The following is a 20227-nucleotide window of genomic DNA, read 5'->3' as shown; positions in this document are numbered from 1 at the left end:
AGCCGCAAAACATCTGAACATTGTGTTGAACGAAAAAATGCATTAGTCAATTTCATATTTTGTCACATATCTAGATCTAAACTATTGGTAGGTCTGTTATTGTCACAAATTATTGACCAATCTAAAGTGCTAAAAATCGCTTGCCCTCTTTGACGATGCAATGCAATTGGCTCGACACACGTCTGTTTTTTCAGACGCCAGCAATATGTGAAAGTTTTAGCTATGTAAAAATTTACATAAATGAATGTATGATTATATAAATTGTCCATTAGAAAATCAAATAGAGGAATGCAGTTCTGTCGTCACCTGTGTGTGTCCGTGTTTGGACGCGCTGAGGAGGGGGACCATCCCTCTACGGTTTGCCACCTCCAGCCCTGCCCCTCGGTCCAAAAGGAGCACACACACCTCCATCCTCCCCCTGCCTGCTGCTGCACTCAGCACTGGGAAAAAAAAGAGAGTGTGAGATGAGATAAGGTGGAGAAGAATGCATCATGGAGGGAGAAGTAGAAGCTAAAGGAAGGGGACATTTATCATAATTAGTCTGGCAAAGAAAATGCAACTATTTTCAATCAGGACTTGTGCAGCGTTACATCGGATGTTCTCTTCCAGTAGACACGCCAGAGAAGTCACCTTTTAAATGCAAATTACTAAGTACTTTATTGTGCGATGCTGAACAGCAACCTATTCAGACAATAGTATACAAAGTATGAAGGAGTCTGACCACTGAGGGCTCTCTAAATGACTGTTCAAATGGGATGAAACTGAACGTGCGTGGGCCTATCATGGCCCTGCCAGCATTTCTCAAGCCCAAGAAAGATTAATGAAAGATTAATGGTCATGCAAATGTGAACATTTGAGAGGCTACTTCATGCAAACAAGCGTTCTATCTCATCACTGTGGCACTGGAGAGTACAGTGTAATCAAATTACACTCTAATGGAGCAGCAAGCACAGATAACACAGACCTCCTCTGTGATGCTCTCAGGAAATGGACCTAAACTGCGCTTGCATTTGCAATAACAGGTCAAGTGTGTTAGAATTGAATAAGACATGCTGCAAATGTGGCAGGGTAGCATGTTCCTCCTGATGAATGTGATGCTCTCCATTTTCACAAAAAAATGACAACTGAATCAACAGCTACTACTGCCAACGATTGATTGCTGTCAATCTTTACAGTCAAAGAACTTTGCTGTCCATGCACATGCAAGGCAGGAAGGTTTTTATATACAGTAGCACACAACTCCACGTCAGGTGGGTCAAATGGATGACTGTAGCACACGGAAGGGAGAAATGCTAAATGGATGTGAGCGATGGAAGAAACGCACCAGTTTCTCCCCAGAGAGAATCGTGAGCGTCCATCTGCACTGCCAGCTGTTCATCTTCCAAGTCCAGCAGGCTCTTTACCACCTGCAGGAAAAACACAATTTAGTCTCAGAGTTGTGTTGTGCACAGAGAGAGAGAAAAAACATTGTTATAAAAGCAAGGGCAGACACTGTGCTCCTTGTCAGTGATTTTCAACCACTTCTGAGGGAAAATAACCCATTTCACTGAATTGGTCAGAAAATGATTATTTACTACAAAGAAACATTTTCTTCATCTATGCCAGCGGTGAATAGTGATAGTCAGGAATATTGAATGCTCGTTCACTACATGGAAGAAGGTAAAATTAATCTGTGTTTTAGTCCATCCTGTTTTGATAAAAGTTTGGAATTTTAAATGACACCATTGATCATTTTAATCAAATTGATTTAAAAAAATAAAAATAAAATAAAATTCTGAATTTTCCTGACATTTTTTATATTTTCCAAAATTGTGAAATTTCATTGAAATGTATAGAACTGCTACTATTTGCACATTTGGTGTTTCTGGGACGTTTTGCTACATTTGAGCTATCCGAGGGTTCCAATCATGAATGATGATTACTATGACAAGTGAAACGTTACTATTCTTGGAAAATTCTGAGCAGCAGCTCCCAAGAAATATTGGGAGTAAATGTTAACATGTTTTGAGAGTGTATAGGAAAGCGACATACAACCGGCTAGGCTGAGTTGTTGTTGCTCGGTGTTGTGTACCTGTGTGTGTCCTACGCTGGCCGCGGCTGTGACCGCCTGCTGCACGGCCTGCTTTTTCCCAGTGGTCTTCTGGTGCTGCTGTGGCTCGCCGGCATTTTCGGGTCCCCAATCTTGTCCCAGCAAGATGCTGATGATCTCCATGTGGCCTTTTAGTGCACTGTGGAGCAGCGCACACTGGCCATTCTTATCAGCCTGGCCCACCTGGCAAATGGAGGAGCACACAGAGGGATTTGCGCCGATCCTGGCCATCGCTTCCAAGGCGCGCTGGCCTAGATGAGGCCTGCTGTTGTCATCTGTCTCCCAGAATAGACGCCGCAACAGGGCAAGCCAGCCAGCCAATTGCTTGGGGCTGTTTGAGCATTCAGTCCATATCCTTGATATCCAGATCCAAGTCCATGGACTACTACACTTTTTGCCCTCACTGGTAAGACAATTCAGAGCACTAGTAGAATGGCCGTGTTTTATTTGTAACATTTTTTCCCCCGCCGCTACTGTATGCCGTGTCTTCACACTAGTAGGGCAACTTTGGCAAATGAGTAGGACAACTAGTGAAGCAAAAATGTGCACTTGTTTGCTCATACTAGAATAACATCGCTAGCATGATCAGTAGCATGCAATTGTCAACTAGAGTGCTTTTGCCTCACTAGTGATATGTAGAGGTCCTACTAGTTAGGTCAAAAGTGTATTAGTACATGAGGAGTCTTGAATAAATACTCAAATAAATTTTCAAATAAGTTATGAGGAAGCCATTTGAGCATTTGTTTTTTTATATTCTTGATATCAAGTTTCAAGTCCCATGTTCTAATACTCTTCTCGTCCTCACTAGTAAAACAATCTAGCACACTTGTAGAATAATTAGTGCACCTAAACTGGATATCAAAGATATTGAATAAATTCTCAAATAGCTTGAAGCTGTACTTGAAGGATAAAAGTGGCACGAGTCGTCCTACTAATGTATAAAAATGTCACACAGTAGTTGACAGTCATTCAAAAATGTTACTAGTAAGATAATTCAGCACACTAGTAGAACAAAACAAGTAGAATTACACACAAAAAAATCTGCTACTAGTGCTACTATTGACCGACTACTATTTAACCTTACTAGTCAACTACTCTGCTGTACTAGAAACAACAGTAGGCCCAAGTAGTTGTAATGCGTCATGTATTTTTAGCTTCCTGGACCTTAGTTGTTGCATTAAATAGGAGCTTTGCCTGAACAGCTTTAATTCGATATTCAGGATATCCAACTTAAAGGCTCGTTGTGCAGTTTGTCACTTTTATACTCGTAACTGCCACCTCTGGCCCAAAGCGTAACTACAGCATCTGTGTCAGGCTCGTTCATGGTGCGCGAGCGAGTACGTGCGCCATCTTAAGTGCACGCCACATGTCCGCTACTCTGCGGGGACGTGCATGGTGTCACCCTACACCACTCCAGTCTCCACCCCTCCCCTCTCCGAAGAAACTGTGGAGTGTAAGGGTCCGCACACTCTACTATAAAGGGAAGATAAAAGCTGATAGGTGCAGTCAGAGAAAAATGTCAGGACTCAGGAGCATGCATGATGTAGAAAAAGCTTTAGTGTTACCTTTTCAAACGGCACAATGCACCTTTAAGGTCGTAATAGGAAGCGAAAAGTGGCACTAGTTGCAATAAAAAAAAGCTGAATTGTCTTATTAGTGAGGACAAAGAGTCAGTGTAGTAGTGCATGGACCTTAAAGCAGAGCAAAGCAGCATTTGGCTTTCGTTGATTATGGCGGCACCTTTGGACAAAAGCGGTGTTGTTTTCCCTTGAATTTCCCTTGAAAGAACCACATTTCCCATGAGGCCAAGCGCGTATCGTGAAATCCGGACGTCCAAGGCGTCCGCAGTTGGACTGAATTACATTGTTTCTAGTGGCTATTTTCAATTTTTTCTTTACACGGCATTGTAACGTTTCTGAAGTATGTTAACAGCAGACTGTGGTTGTGATCTTACCTTCTTTATTGTACACACAAACGGCTGCGCTCCCCCCCTCCCTCCCTTCCCGCGATGCATTCACAAGCATTCGTAAACAAGAAAGAACACAACTTTTGAGTGTTGCGTGGCCGGTCGGGTCAGTGTGGAAAGGCAAACTATCAAGCTGATGCCTAATTATTGCTACCACACAATTTTCCAATAGCTAATATTAGCATTATTATTTTTTATTTGAGCATGGAAAGCTACCTCCTAAAAAGAGCCGAGTCGCCACAAAGGCAGCGTCGTTTGGAAATCCCCCCGTCTTCCGCCTGCGTTTTTAACCACATCCAGGTAGGCTTTTTATCATCATTATTATTATTGTCGCCTCGGACAAAAATCTATATTTCTTGGGGTGTTTTTTAGCTTCTGCATGATAACAGTAATCGCGCTTAGACGTTTGACTCGACTTCGTCTGGACCGACTGGGGAAAGCATGCATGTCGTAAAGCAGTCTGCAAAAGGTTTCATTATTCTAGCTGTAAATCAATATTTCATCAGCAGAATTATGAAAATATGAATTAAAGTATTTAGTATTGCTTTAAAGGGATACTTGACTCATTTAGCCATTTTCAGCAATAAGAAGATAATTATCTATAATGAATGTGATAACTTAATTATTTTTTCATGAACAATAAATACATTTTAAAACACGTTTTGCCACTTGCTGTCGACTGAAGATGACATCGCGCAGGAAACAGGTAACATCTAATCATGGCTCAGTTTGCTAACATCACATGACCAAACCCGGAAAACAGGTGAGCCGTGATTGGTCGTTATGTTTCCTGAGCACCTGTGATGTCATTTTCAGTCGACAGCAAGTGGCAAAATGTGTTTTAAAAGTATTAATTGTACATGGAAAATGATGTTGTTAATTATTTTTTTAAATTAAATTGATTATATACAAAATATTAACTTTTTACTGGAATAACAGCTTAAAGGGTTTTCCAACGCGCGTGAGCTCCGAACCTTGGCCCCTTTCTTGCACAGCAGGCTGACGACGCCCGCGTGACCCGCAGCTGCCGCCAGGCACAGAGGCGTCATGCCGCTGTCCGTGCTCACGTCCACGGCCGCGCCCATTTCCATCAACAGGCCCACCATCTCCACGTGTCCCAGGTGGGCGTGGACAGCCAGGATAGGGGCGTGTCCCACCACCTCGGTATACCAGCTCACATTCGCGCCGCCGAGCATCAGCAGGCGGCTCACCTAGATGGGGTGGAAGGAACAACATTCACGGTGCATCTAATATTGGTCTTCTTGTAAAAAAAAAGTGTTTCTTTAAAATTCTATACACAACGCCCCATAATGACATGATTTTTTTTTTCATTATAACACATACACAATAAACCTCCCTTTGTGAAGGTCATCATGTTTTCATAGTATTGAACTCTCTCCCAATGAGGTGATAGATTCTTATTTCTCAAGCATGTGTGTTATGGAGTATTGGCTCACACTGCGGTGTCTGCCCTAACTGAGATTAATGGGTTGCCATACGACACAGGTGTCAAACGCAAGACCAGAACCAAGCAACCACATCATTTTTTGTGGCCTACTAAAGAAGAATAACTGGGGGCCAACGATTAATCTTTTCACATCAATTTGCCAATTTTTTTCTGTTGTTAAGTTAAGTGTTAAGGACCCCAAAAATATTTCTTTAATTCATTTATATTATTTTAAATTAATCAGTTATCAGAATTATATTCTGCCAAATACCAGAATTTAAATCTGCCTAAAAAATAAATTTTGTTTGGCCCCTAATATAAACTATGAAAGTTCCCCATTGGAGCCTACCTTCAATTTAGTTATTTCCTATTTATTTTTTTCCTAGAAAATTTCGGGAATTTTGCAATCCTATATGTGTATCAGATTTCACCTTGATATTAGGTGTGTAGAGGTTCCTTAGGGATGCGAGTGCAGCAGAGAGGCTGTCTGTGCTGCAGCTGACCCACATGGCCTGCAGGACAGTGGAGGACACGCCGGTTTTCTTACTCAGACCCTATGTAAACAAAAGGAAAGAGAGAAATTCAAAGGAAACACCGACCTACAATATGTTCAGGTCAGGTGTTAAATGGCTGGCTGAGGTCTAAAAGGTTCAAGAGGGAGCGAGTTCACCGACTTGCTCACCTTGAAAATGTGAGCCTTGAGGATGTGGTGTCCCAATTCCATGGTCTGCTGACGATTCAACTTGCCTTCCTGTCTGGAGAACATGAATGCCAGGAGAGCATGGCCGTTCCTGCAGGCATGCGTAAAGTTTCATTAAATGAAAACTTCCTCTGTCCCCAGGATAGATTTGGTCACATTACAGTATTTTCTTATGAGACTACAGTGAACCACCGCTACATCGCTGTCTATTGTCCGCCCCCACCCATCCCACCTGTTTTATAGCAGATTTTTAAGTGATTGTTTTTTTTTTATAGGTGTTTACAATAAATTAGCCCCTCTATAATGTGGCGTAACACCATGCTGAGAGCCCCCCCCCCCTCCAATTTTCCCCCCATCCACCGCCCACACAAGCACAAACGTTCCCGTCAGTCTTTGGAGAGAAGTGCTTTTGCAGGGCCTCCAATTTTAATATTGTGACATCTATATTAAACATTAAAAATACCACAAAAGTCTTCCAATACAATATATTCTGTTTTACAACTTTTAAATCTGTTTGAACACGCTGTGCAAAAGGCTCACTATGGCACCAAAACACAATAAAGTAATTTGCCATAGATTTGAATCCCACTAACTGCACTTCATAACAAAAATAATTTGTAGCTATACTCACTCATTAGAAGCTCATCTGCGCGCCGCGCTCAGCGAAGTCATTTACGACGCTCCTATAGGTCTAAAGTAGCCTTTGTCAGACAAACACCTGTTTCCTTGTTTATTGTATCTGGAGAATGGTCCAGAGCGCCTAAGCCAAATGCGATATTAGCTTTTTGCATTTGGCGTAAAATTCATCCCCTGAGGCTGCGTAGGCGGCGGGGACACCGGGAAGCCGCCTTTTGACCGCCGGGAGAAGCGACATGCGGCTGAAGGGTCGCTTCTGCGATGGAGCGAGCTGCCGGCAAGCTACAGCTCGACTCCGATGGGAGCGGGACACTAGATTTTGCTAATGGCCTAGACTCAAACCACGTCTATCACATCTCTTCCAATAGCTTTAACGTCATGTTTTTTTTGTCTTTTCTTTTTTGCGTGCCGCTTCTTTTTTTTTTTAGTTTGCAAAGCATGACGGCGACGATGGCAGGCACACTAGCTACCACTTTTTTTTTCAACTCGCATCACGTCGAGACTCATCGTGACTGACAGATGCCGAAGTCAGGTGATTAAATGATCATTTCCGACATCGTATTTACAAAATAACTCTGGCCGTTTATTTCCCCGTATTTGCTGTTCAACCCCCCCTCTCTCTCTGTCTCTCTCTCTACCTCTGGTTTCACATTATGCACTGGCAATTACACAAATTTAACATTAAAGTAATTACATTAAATAATTATATTATTTAATATTATTTTATTTATTATTAACTATTCATGATTACATAAAACAAAATTATTATATTTAATTTAACGTTTTATTGACAACAATGTTGAGCACAGCCACTAAGGAATACTTTAAAAGTGTGTTTTAGCCAGCCTAATTGTGTTTAATCATTTTAAATGTGTTTAATCCATGTGGGAGGAATAAAGCTGTTTTTAAAAGGTCACTCTACATCGCAGATTTGCACTTATCTGAATGTACCCCCCCCCCCCCACACACACACACACACACACCCTTCAAAAAATACTTATGTTTTGTATTTTGGTGTCGAGTCTGACCTTGGTTCACAGATGAAGTCGTTGCTTTCTCCATCTGACCTCCAGACGAGCCACTCTCTGAAGGAGGGGTGGCACAGCATGCGTGTGCCATCTCTGCGTTTCACCTGTCGGCACGTGCAAGACAACAACTTTTCAACTTTAATTAAACGACTTCCCAAAAGGCGTGTTTGTCCTTAACTGTCCTTTGTAAACGTAAATAGCAGGTGTTGCTTACCTACTGAATATCATGAATATAAGAAGTGAAGAGTTATAACCAACAGCAGATCTTCAGATTCCTATGTGCATTCACAGAACTCTTATATATTGACAAATAAAATGTGATTTATTTATTTATTTTTGGGGGTGGGGGCTCAACAATACCTGTTTTCTGGGTTTGGTCATGTGACATTTGCAAACTGAGCCACGATTGGCCGTTACATGAGCACACTTGGTGTCATTTTCAGTCAACAGCAAGAGGCAAGATGTGTTATTAAAGGTATTAATTGTACATGAAAAATAATGTAAGTTATCAAATCAATTATAGACAAAATATTAAGTCATTAACAGCTTACTGCTGAAAATGGGTCAAGTATCCCTTTAAGAACCACTGAGATTGAAAATTGCATTTGTTGTACTTGGTGCCTATGAGTTTCCTATAGTAGCTTGAGATGATATCTCACTTCATACTTAAACACTTGTGCACTTGGAATGTTGTGTAAATCAAGACCAATCTGTCTTGCAACACTGCTGCAAGGTGTATGAATGATCAACAATCTTTTTTTTTTTGTCAGGAATAAATATCCCCAAAATTCTATTTTGCTCAGGAGCAGCTCAGAATCTCACCATGAATCCAGCCAGGCTGTCCAATCTCTGCTGAAAGTCCTTCCACTCCAGCTCCCCCCTCACGTTGCCCGCATTGAGCGCCCGGAACATTTGCTCATCCGACAGCGGGTGCAGCGACGCCAGGGCCACATTTAGCACCGGAAGCACTCGCTCAAAGACGTCTTTGTCAGGGAAGCTCACGCGGCACATCAGCAGGTACACCTAACACAGGTTCACATCTTAAAATTAACGCTGTTGTTGACATACGGTAAATATCTGAACAACAAAACTGCTCAAGAGCTGAGGTGGCACTGAAATGCAATGAAATGAATTCATGTCTTTATTTATTTTAATTGAGATGTAGGCATATGTGATAAATAGAATACACAATGGATTGAGTAGAGCAAGGATGCAAAGCTTTCATGCAGTCATAAAGTGGTGGTGTTTTCAGGCCGTGCTCATCTGCTGCACTCCTTCAGACTGTTGATGACGCAACATCAAAAAGTGTCAGTCATTCGCTGGGAGCTATTTCCGTGCCCTTTCAAAATCTTTCATCCTTGATCACAGATTTGTCAACTTTGTGTGGAACATTTTGGAACAATGGCAGCCCCCCGCGTTGCTCTGCGCTTGTTTTTGTCAACACTGGGCCTCGCTCATCAACAAATGTGTTCTTTAATTCTGCTAATGCACATTGTGAAATTCTCTAGTGTTTTCTTCTCGGGGATTTGTTCTCCAGCGCACACAACAGAATGCTGGCAACACATTGGATGAAGACTTGGTACAACAAAATAACTGAATTTTACTTAGATGAACTTTCAAATCAAGACTAAGCAAATGGGATATGTATTGTAGCATTATTTTCTCAATTATAATTTTTTTTATTACTTGAACTTTTTCAATGTTTTTCAACACACAAAAATACCTCTAGCAAGCTTAAAAAACAAAACTGTCAGGCTCATCCATTCACACGCTGAAAGATTCTCATACACAAATCACATCAAAAACTCTCTCAAAAACAATACAAGGCAAAAGTCTGTAAATTACCAAAAAGACTCAGTAAAAACCTGTCACACCAAAGAACTTGCTCCACTCACACCGAAAAAAAATAGCTCACAGTCACCAAAAAACCTCCATCACACCATTAAGCCTCTCGCACTGACCTAACACCTCAACAAACAAATCAAAAAATGACCAAAAAACTCTTACACACTAAAAACCTATCACACTTACCAAAAAAAATCAACATCATACACACATAACAAAACATCTCACATTAATTAAAAAAAAAAAACATCAAAAACTCATAACAACAAAATCAGACACAAAAAATGTGTTTTTTGGCATAAGAGGTTTTTTTTGTTGACTGAGAGGTTATTGGTGAGGATGAGTCTTTTGGGGTTAGTGAGAGGTTTTTGGGGTTCGTGAGAGGTTTTTGGGTGTGAACGAGAGGTTTTATGGTAAGTCTAAGGATTTTTGGTGGGTTTTATTTTATTAAGTGTGAGATGTTTTTTCGTGTGCACGCAAAAAATGACTCACTAAAAAGAAAAAGAAAAAAAAGACTCACACTCACCAAAAATCATGCCTTTTTTTTCATACTCACAAAAACTCTCACACAAAAACACTAACACTCACGCTTGCCCAAAAAAATCCTCTCACAATCAATAAAGCCCTCACACACACCCAAAAAATGCAAAACAATACCGCTCACATTTACAAAAAAACTCTCACTTACAAGCTACACCAAAAATTTAGACAAAAAAAAATCACTAACAAAAAACCTCTCACTTAAACACCAAACAAAATCCTCTCTCAAGAAACCAAAAATCCTCAGTCTCGCCATGAAACCTCTCATTTACACCCAAAAACCTCTCTCTCAACAAAAACCTCTCACTCACACACAGAAAAACTCACATGAACACTCTCACCAAAAACCTGGTGCACAAAAAAATGCTCACTGCCACCAAAATGATCTCACACTCATCAAAAAGCTCTCACGCTTAATTAAAAAATAAAAATTTATTAAAAAACTATTAAAATGAAAAAAAATCTCTTACCCCTAAAACTTCTCTTTCTCACACAAAAATCACCCCCAAAAAACAGAAAAGCTCACAAAATAAATTCTTACTCACATCAAAAACCTTCACACACTCACCAAAAGAACACAATCGCCCAGAAAAAAGGGGGGAAAAAAACAATGCCTGATTCAACAGCACACACACTCGACAACTATTCACCAGCTGACCTCTGATAGCGACACAGGCACAACCAGGTAGTTCCCCCCTTTCAGTGCCAGATGCCCTTTGTGGAACAGATCCAGGGTCAGCTGGAGGTAGAGGATGGAGCCGTTGCTGCGTGTGGTCAGGTGACTGCTGAACTTGCTGAGGAGCAGCGGGTCGGGAGCGGAGCCCGTGGGCGTGGTGACGTTGGCGGCGACCTGGGCGCTGCCGCTCACCCGGTGATGGATGTAGTCGCTCAGGTCGGCTCCCAGCTCGCTGCTGTCGGGCAGGATGTCCAGCGAGATGCCAGAGAACGGGAGCAGGGTGGTTATTTCCTGCAAGAGAAAACATGTATCACAGCATATGTTTTCATATTTTATAGCCATCCATCCATTTCCTTAACCGCTTGCCCTCACAAGGGTCGCGGGGGTTGCTGGAGCCAATCCCAGCTGGCTTCGGGCAGTAGGCGGGGTGCACCCTGAACTGGTTGCCAGCCAATCGCAGGGCACACAGAGACGAACAACCATTCACACTCACAATCACACCTACGGACAGTTTGGAGTGTTCAAATAACCTGCCATGCATGTCTTTAGAATGTGGGAGGAAACCCGAGTACCCGGAGAAAACCCACGCAAGCACGGGGAGAACATGCAAACTCCACCCAGGAAGGCCGAAGCCCGGACTCAATCTCACGTCCTCTGCACTGGGAGGCGGACGTGCTAACCAGTCAGCCACCGTGCCGCCCATATTTTATAGCATAGTTCATATATAATTTTTTCAAACAATTTTTCATATATTTATAAAATGCTATATTATTATCATTAATTCAAATAGTGAAGACAATGAATGAATGGGCAACAACAACAAAAAGTTACCCATCTTTTCCATTCAAAATTTAAACTGTTCAACTCATTCAGAATTTCTTGGGAATTTTTTTTTTCCACATTCACTAAATTCTACACTTTTCACACTAAAATTCCCAAATTATGAGATATTTTTGATTAATACGATAAATGTGTTCATAGACTGCACTTTTAACTAAAAATATATCATCTTTTCCCATTGAAAGTAACAGAAATGCCATGAATTCATTCTTGACCCACAATTGTTCTCTGATGTGTGCACCTTGGCCACAAGGGGGCAGTGTAATATTACAGATGTATGCAATACACGAAGAAGAGTTTCACACCTGACTCAGTAAGCTGCAGAATAGTCGTTAACTACAAGAGATAAAGAATATGTGCCTATGAGTATTGCTATACTGTCTGTCTACATGTGTTGCTGCACTGCTTGTGTTCAAATATCTGTAGCCTGTCTATGGCCTTTTGAATAGTGTGTGGTATAAAATGAAATTAGATTACTACATTTCTTGTACGGTAGACTTCAGGCTTCACCTTCAACAATTTGATCAATTCTGCAGAATTTCAGTTCAGTGTTAGCTCTTTGACATTCACATGCAATTTCTTCACAACATTTTTACACATAGTTGTTATTATCTCTACTTATTGAGTCACAAGAGAATTCAGCATGTGAAAAATTCTAGGCCGGGTCCTTTTGTGCTTTAACTAAAAGCACTTAAATCAAGACCGACCGGTTGCTCAGATGTCTCTGAGTCACGCAGAGCCATGGGATGCAGTACAGTAAATAGTGTGACAATGACTCAAGCAGCAGCACAGCTCACAGGCTTCTTTCTCCCAGATACGCATATTCTCATCTCCTGCCATCTCTTGCTATCCTCAAATGCTCAACACCGGCCACAAACAGCTACGACTCATTAATTGCATGCCGGGCTTTAATAATAACAGCAATAACCATAAGCAATTAACTTGTGAATTCACACTTTTAGAACCAGAGTTGCTGGTGCTACAAAGCACTGAACTACATTTACAACATAAATGGTTGTATTTGTGCCATTAAATTGTATTTAGTTCTTCCAAATACTTTATTCTCATTTGGTAGTGTTTGACAGATGTTTTTTTTTTCTTTTTTCGTCAAGTCAATCTAATCAGCCCAGCTGGTTCACAATCAAGAGTGGTGGCCCTTGTAACTTAACGATGAGACTGATTTTTCAACCAATCAGGTTTTAATCCGCCTCACAGGGAAAAATATCTGCATTTTTTCAATCCTGATTGGTTGGACAGAGCAAAATTTGTTACAGCCAAGTTGCAATGTGAGAGTGGCGATATTAAGAGGTGGATTAAATTGGGAATATCCTCCCTGAGGTCCCAGATACCAAAAGCACCACCCAGCTCTGTTCAAAACAATGTGCAAAATTTTATATGGATGAATATATCGGTAATGCTCCAACGGGGTCTGAGAATGACAGGGAAGGTGGGATTTTTGTAGGTGTGTCTTTTATCTTTGTCCTTCAGTATCTAATGCCTGCTGACTTGTAAATGCATCATGGCCAACATGCCCTCCAAATCACTAATTCAATTATATAACCGACTGGCTGCTTGACAAGCTCCAGACTCGCAACTGACTCCGCGTAGCGTTGACATCCATTCACACTGTAATCCATACAGCATTTGGAGTTTTTGGCTCGAGCTTTTGACAGATGCAGCCACTGTTTGCTGGGATTAGCGAGCGGATTGAGCAACGGCAGCACGTGCCAAAAGCCGCAATGTCTATACCATGACAGTAAGACTGGATGTCAAACATCCAAGCAAGGGGAGTGTAGGGAGATAATGGTATGAAGAATGCCTCTGTCGGTTTGGTTTCAAGTGGTGGATAGTCTTAATTAGGATGGAGGAAGGATACACGTACACCCTGGACTGGTCGCCAGTCAATCACAGAGCGCATATCCTGAACTTTTTTGTTGAGGAGTGCGTGTCTCTCACCAAGAGGCCCGTCCTCACTGTGACCACAAGTTTGAGCCAGACGGGGAACTTGGAGACGATCTTGGTGATGAAGGTGGCAATGGTGTCCCCGTAGTCTGGTTTATGGAATTCCGCCTCATTGAGACTGTCAACCAAGATGATGTAGTCGTCTTCAGGCAGCCTTCGCTCTGGAAAGGCAAATAAAGTGCCTGTGACAAAGTGCCAATACTGCACATTGCTCTATGGGGGGGGCAAAATAAAGATGGAATGTTAGAGATATGGGTCATGCACAAAATACAAAATGTGCCCTTGTTGTGTAAATTATAGTTGTTCTGAGACCAAATGTAACTGCTGTAAAAGTATTTCTGAAAAGTAACTGAAACACCAGATAGCTCTTGATGAAAATACGTTTCAAATGTGCTTAAGTTTTCATGACTTTGTGGATATTGTCTACCATGTAATTGTTAAAACATTTTATGTTATCATGCACATTTTAAATCGTAGTAATTATGCTGTGCGTTGTGCCGCTCGTTTTTGGCCATGTAGAGAGAGAGAGAGAGAAAAAAAGGAAACTACATGACTCAGCAGAAATGATGTCATCGATCTTATTACTCTGACCCTGGTAAGTCCTTCCTTCAATATTTCTTTATTTTCAAAGTTTCCAGCCATACTGGATTGTGTTACTCATATGATCAAGAAATATAAATATATATTATATATATTGCTATGTTTGTTCTGACCAGTTATTATAGCAGCAAACACAGCTAGCATGTACTACAGCAAAGAAATCTAGCATTATCACTGATTTACAACCTTTTTACTTGTAACCCTGTTTCAGAAAATTTGAGTAAATTCATTTTTAAACAAAATTGTACTTACTTTATCTAATTGGAAAGGACTTTGAAAACATTTTTTTTTTGTCAGGTGCTTGTGATCCTGTAACAGGGTTGAGCCAAACACAGCAACTCATAAAACTGTGAATGTTTGAGCAGGATGAATAAAATTATATGATGATTTATTACCTGAATTTAAAAAACATATCGTCCATTTTTCAAAATTGTCCTTCATCCGATTCTGGAATGTCCCAAATACTGTATATACTTTATACTTTGTGTGTGCAACTTAGTTTTCCTGGAAGTCTATGTTGTGGAACCTGTAATATTGATTACATCCCACTGAAAAGGTCTGGATGGCATCGTTGTTTATTCTCACCAAACAGGAAATCCATCTTGTTTTGAATTATCGAAGCTGTCAATGCAGCCATGCAAGGACTCGCATGTTCTCAAGAGGCACAAGGGCTCTTCATTTTCCCCCTAACCTGCTTAATAGAGACGGAGGAGACACACCACTTCTTTGTTTAGCCTCGGTAGGGCTGGCCTATAATAAACACATCAATCTATCTTGACTGACTGTATCATAAGAAAGTGAGCTGGCTAATATGGCCTAAGCATTCCACCGCCTCTGCCTCAGGGAATTGAGTGACCTTGAAATCCGGTGGGATGATGATGACACCAGGGCAAAAATAACACATTTTCTATTCGTATGCAAACGACCGAGCTTTGCTTTCTCACTTTTCTGGGACCCAAATTAGTGACGTCATCGGTCAACCTATGATGGAGGCAATAAAAGGCTACAGTGATTCCATTTTAAACTTTAAATGAACTTGTCTTTAGGTGTCATTTTATTTTTACGAGTGTGCGTGTGTTGACATTATTACCCTTGCGTAAGTTGGTCATGGGTTCCAGGACGCCCTTTCGGAAGGCAGCTACGGGGTCTTGAACACAGGAGCGCAGGCTGAGCATATTCTGGAGGTGAGGTTCCTGGATTAGCAGCTCCCTGTATGGGGTGAGCTGTGGTGATCTGGCCAGCAGGGCGGCGACACTGTGAACAAATTCTGGGACCAGGCAGGTGTATGTGTTGTCGGCCTGGCAGAAATGGTAAGCGACCACCTGTCAGAACAAAGAGGTTAAAGATGTGGATGATGTCATTTTTACAAATACAGTGAAGCCTTAAACCCACGATAGGTGAACTCGCTTTTTAAAAAACATACCACAATTTATTAAGCCACACTTTTTAAAACATTATTTTTTGTCTTTCTGTGAGAATATTATATAACATCACTTTAAGGAAATGGAAAAAACAAACAAGCTCTCAATTGATATGCTTGAAAACCAGCAGATAAAACAAAGTAGAATTTAACATTGATTTAACACCAAAATGTTTAATCCATGTACAATAATTAAGTCTAACAAGAGTCCGCTAGCTTAATGCTAACATATAATGCGAGATGCCATACAATGCCATACAGCAACTGCAAACTCCCATTTAAAGTACAGTGACAAAGTGAGTAATTGTACTTAGTTACTTATTAACCACATGTCTTTCCATATACACACATAATGTAAACAGCTTTGCACATTAATAGCTAACTATCTGACTCCCTTATTCCGTCAACATTTGCAGCTCATTATATGAAACATTATTTCCTCTGTGTATGAAGTAAAGTGCAATCCATACTGTGGTGATGTAAGGCTGCCGAAAGAGACTCAATTGTGAGATTTTCTCTCACAAGTGTGAGAATACAAGCACTCATATGGTGTTGAAAGGTACCTTGTTCGCGAGGCATCTGGCAAGCTCTTGCTTCTGTGCTGTGCTATCGGCCGCTCCTGAAGCAGCACTCATGTTGATTTGGGAATCGGCTTTGGATTCGGATTTGGAGGCGGCTTTTCGCTGCCTTTCCCCACCTGAATAGAGCATAAAGTGCCATTTATACTCATTAGAAGATGTCTTAAGCGCAAGCGCGGGTATGTTGGGAGGAAACCATAAACAATTAAAACTGCTAAAGGCCTATGGATGCTTAAAAATTTTTTTTTTTTTTTTTTTTTTTACCATTTATCCAGTATAAGATCCATAGATTAGTATACTCTTTGTCCTCAATAGTAAGACAATTCGGCAAACTAGTACGAGTCTGTCATATTGGTAAGGTCATTTTTTTCCATGACTGCCTTCCACTACAATGACATTTCTGCACACTATTTGGACAACTTTGGCATCCTATTCTTTGAAAATCTTCATACAGAACATGTGCACAATAAAAATCATGGTAGAATCTACTTCAGGATGCAAAATTAAGATAGACACAGCAAGAAATTTGAGTCCCAAGCGTTTGGTTTAACTTTGAGAGCCATTACTAACTTTTGCACTGTAAGAAAGAAAGAAAGAAAAAAGAAAGAAAGAAAATAATAATAATAAAAAAGTAATAATTTACTTGGAACATATCAGAAATTCTAAGTACATTTTACACGGAAAGTACATTTGAACAGTTTATTGAAAGAATAATAATATTCAAACGTTGAGGAACGAACTCATAACCTTCATCTTGGAAGACAACCTCTCTACCACCTGAGTCATGCCACTCCTGCTGTTTGCCACTATACTGCATTGCTAGTGAGAGACCAAAAACGGGGTCTCTTGGAGGTACAAGGATTCAAAAAACACACTTGTGCATGTGTCGTAACATTAGTAAGATTGTGTCCACTTACTAATGCCACTTTTGTCCTAATATTACACAAACGTTAATGCAAATGTCTTTTACCAGTGACTGCTGAATTGTCTTTCTAATCAGGGCAAATAGCATACAAGTATTAGTATGGACCTTAAACTGGATGGATATCAATGATTTTTTTTTTCACTAAAAGTGCCACTTTTTGCCTACTAGTACAATCATCACTAGTAAGTACACTGATTTATTTGTTTATTTATTGATTTTAGTGCTTGCACTTGGAAATGAATAATATCCCTCAATAAAAATCCGACCACCCAAGAATATACTAGTATGCTTTTTGTCCTCATTAGTGGTGCAACCAGGAATGTCATACATTAGTGCAAGGCGGCAGTAGGGGAAAAACATTATTAGGGAGACACATGCATTCACATTCCTTCATTCTACTGGTGAGTACATACTAGGACTGTACATGCATCTTTAGCTGGACATCATGAATCTCGAATAAAAGATTTTCCACACTGCTGCAGCTAATTAGTGCCTATTTAAATTAAGCATGTGTGTAAAATGTGCAGTCCATCCACATAAAACAACACCGAGCGAGAGTTGCAGCACAGCCGTGGCTCCTCTCGACATCTCCAACTGGAGCCATGTTGAATATTCATCAAAAATGGCAACATACATACTGTATAGTGCAGGTGTCCATGAATAATGCAGTGATGCTGAGAAATGAACAGAGCTGTAGTCGTTATGCATTTGCACCACGTATCATCCAAACAGTATATCTTTTTGTGCCATGAGAAAAATGGACACAAGATGATGTTTTGAAAAAGGTGATGGGTGACACATTTAATTAGTATAGTAATAGTTGACTTGTTTTTGTTTAGCCACAATACAGTGGGAGTTCACTATGTTTTGCACACCTCAACTGAGATCCCCTGTACGGGATTCTCTATTTGATTCCTGTAATGAATGATAAGCAATGACTTACATTTGGGAGAAACGCTCGGACTGTGAGGGATGCCGGGCCCTCCGTGTTGCGTGTGCACGCCATGACAGCTGAGCGCCACCAGCCTCCACATGATAGCAGTTTTGCCCGAGCCGGCGTTTCCCACGATGACGGCCCCTCTTCCCTCGCAGTTGCTGCTTTTCCTCAAGACCTCATCGAGACGCGTGAAGAGCCAATCCCGGCCCACGAAAGACGTCTCCGCGGTGGTGCCGGGAACTTCGAACAGCAGCGGTTTCAGCATGATGTCGGCTTGTTTGAAATGGGCCAATCTCCCTGGAGAAAGCGGGCAAAAGTACAAGCAGAAGCAAGTACTGATTTATTGCCTTTATTTGGGTAAAAGTCAAAAGTACAAGCAGAGATTTTACTGTTACCTAACCTAACGTTGGCTAACGCTTTAATGCTTTCAAAGCAAATGAATTCAACAAATTAAAAAAATGCTAAACTAACCGAGAAAATACACCTTGAATTAAACTGGGTTCACTGTATTTTTTATATATTCATCATCATTCACTTTTCAATGAATGAAATTGAAATGGGAAGTCAACCTTAAACATTTCTTGACAATAAAATGTTATATGTAACCTCACTGGTCTAAACATGATATTCTGATTAACATTACATTTGTGGAATATGAGTTGCAAAATCCAGCTGTTTTTATCCATCTCACCATTTTGCGACTTGCCGTCGACTGAAGATGACATCACAGTTGCTCAGGGCTCAGGTAACGACCAATCACAGCTCACCTGTTTTCTGAAGCTGAGCTGTGATTGCTTGTTACTGGAGACTTGCGCAACTGGGATGTTATTTTCACTCGACAACAAGTGGCAAAATGGCCGCCTTCTGATATTGATAAAAACAGCTGGATTTTGCATCTTAACTCATATTCCACTAATCCAATATTAACCAAAATACCATATTTAGACTAGCGGGGCTGCATAGAACATATTATCGTCAAGATTTTTTTTTAGGTTGACTTCCCCTTTAACACTGCACTTATATCGCAAGGCTAACAAATAAAATACCTTTAGTGTCCTCATTTGTGCGTCCGGGTGTGTTAAACCTGCGGACGGAGTTCCTGTGCCCGCCAACCTGTTGGTTGTCCAGATAGCTCAGATCCTCCAGTCTTGTGGAGCATGTTGCTGTCAAGAGAGTCATAATGAGAGGGGCAAGAAGATACACAAACCGTACAATGGCAAAAACTCACACGTGTAAAATTCATGGCTTGACTTCATTATTGTTTCCATGGAAACCTAAGCAATAATCTGTTTTGCCGCTCCATGATAAATACTCGGCGACAAGGCCAAGTCAGGAGGAAGGAAAAGGGAAGAAACGTCGTCTTGGTTTGACACAAGCTCGGACAAAATTTTGCTTTCACTGTCACATTTCAAGACATTTTTTCATTTCGGATCCAAAGAGAGTTTTTTGCTATGAGATGCTGTATTAAACTTCCAGTATTGGAAATGGTGAAGGTGACAACCAAATTGAACACACCTGCTCCCCCTTCGCTCCTGTGACCTTGCAACACTAATGAATCACATGACAGCAAGGACGGGAAAAAAGGCAAATTGGGCCCAAAGTGGACATTTTCACTTGGGTGTGTACTCACCTTTTTTTTTTTGCCGCCGGTTTAAACATAGCCATGTGTTGAGTTATTTGAAGGGGGCCGTAAATTTACACTGTTATACAGGATATACACTGACCATGAGCAAAAATCCTGATTGTTCTACCCATTGAATAATGAATAAAAAGAAAGTGAATACAGAACATGCAGTGAAGAAGAGAAGCTACAAGCAGGAGAGATGTTTACTCCCACTCCCGCCTTTGCCATCCGCCCACTCATATGACTGAGTTTACAGGTCAGCCGTGCTTTATCTCCACAGTATTTAAGACATTTGTTGCAGTCTTACGCTAAATGATACTGTCAGCATTCTGCAAGTTCTTTTGGGGGTACAGTATCTATTTGGAAAAAAAAATCGATCTATCTATCTATACATTGATCATGTTGACAATTCCT

General features: G+C 40.9%; 2 protein-coding genes across 5 annotated transcripts in view; one reads left to right on the top strand and one right to left on the bottom strand.

Moving 5' to 3' along the window:
- wdsub1 (WD repeat, sterile alpha motif and U-box domain containing 1) overlaps positions 1-9175 on the top strand; it is a 29744-nt gene extending 20569 nt beyond the window's left edge. Inside the window, exons 14-15 of one of the 3 annotated variants that reach the window (XR_013293850.1) lie at positions 8670-8883; positions 9119-9175. The gene's annotated coding sequence lies outside the window, so the exon portion shown is untranslated. Of the gene's footprint in view, positions 1-5050; positions 5694-8669; positions 9071-9118 lie in introns of those variants that run through there. The other 2 variants (XM_077563739.1, XM_077563741.1) reach the window with 2 other exon arrangements.
- The window catches only part of LOC144050462 (protein TANC1-like), a 48968-nt gene that overhangs the window by 7793 nt on the left and 20948 nt on the right, over positions 1-20227 (bottom strand). For both annotated transcript variants that reach the window (XM_077563735.1, XM_077563736.1), the window contains exons 8-21: positions 19236-19352; positions 18196-18486; positions 16313-16446; positions 15420-15651; positions 13724-13890; positions 10910-11218; positions 8689-8889; positions 7867-7970; positions 6185-6293; positions 5934-6056; positions 5030-5266; positions 2072-2272; positions 1325-1406; positions 307-440 (exon numbers count right to left, since the gene is read on the bottom strand). In XM_077563735.1, coding sequence (XP_077419861.1) covers positions 307-440; positions 1325-1406; positions 2072-2272; positions 5030-5266; positions 5934-6056; positions 6185-6293; positions 7867-7970; positions 8689-8889; positions 10910-11218; positions 13724-13890; positions 15420-15651; positions 16313-16446; positions 18196-18486; positions 19236-19352 — 2441 coding nt within the window. The remainder of the gene's footprint in view (positions 1-306; positions 441-1324; positions 1407-2071; positions 2273-5029; positions 5267-5933; positions 6057-6184; positions 6294-7866; positions 7971-8688; positions 8890-10909; positions 11219-13723; positions 13891-15419; positions 15652-16312; positions 16447-18195; positions 18487-19235; positions 19353-20227) is intronic.

The sequence above is a fragment of the Vanacampus margaritifer genome, chromosome 4, assembly GCF_051991255.1.
Source record: "Vanacampus margaritifer isolate UIUO_Vmar chromosome 4, RoL_Vmar_1.0, whole genome shotgun sequence".
In the NCBI taxonomy this organism is placed as follows: domain Eukaryota; kingdom Metazoa; phylum Chordata; class Actinopteri; order Syngnathiformes; family Syngnathidae; genus Vanacampus; species Vanacampus margaritifer.
The sequence above is the reverse complement of the archived record's forward strand: the minus strand, read 5'-3'. Positions and strand labels throughout refer to the sequence as shown.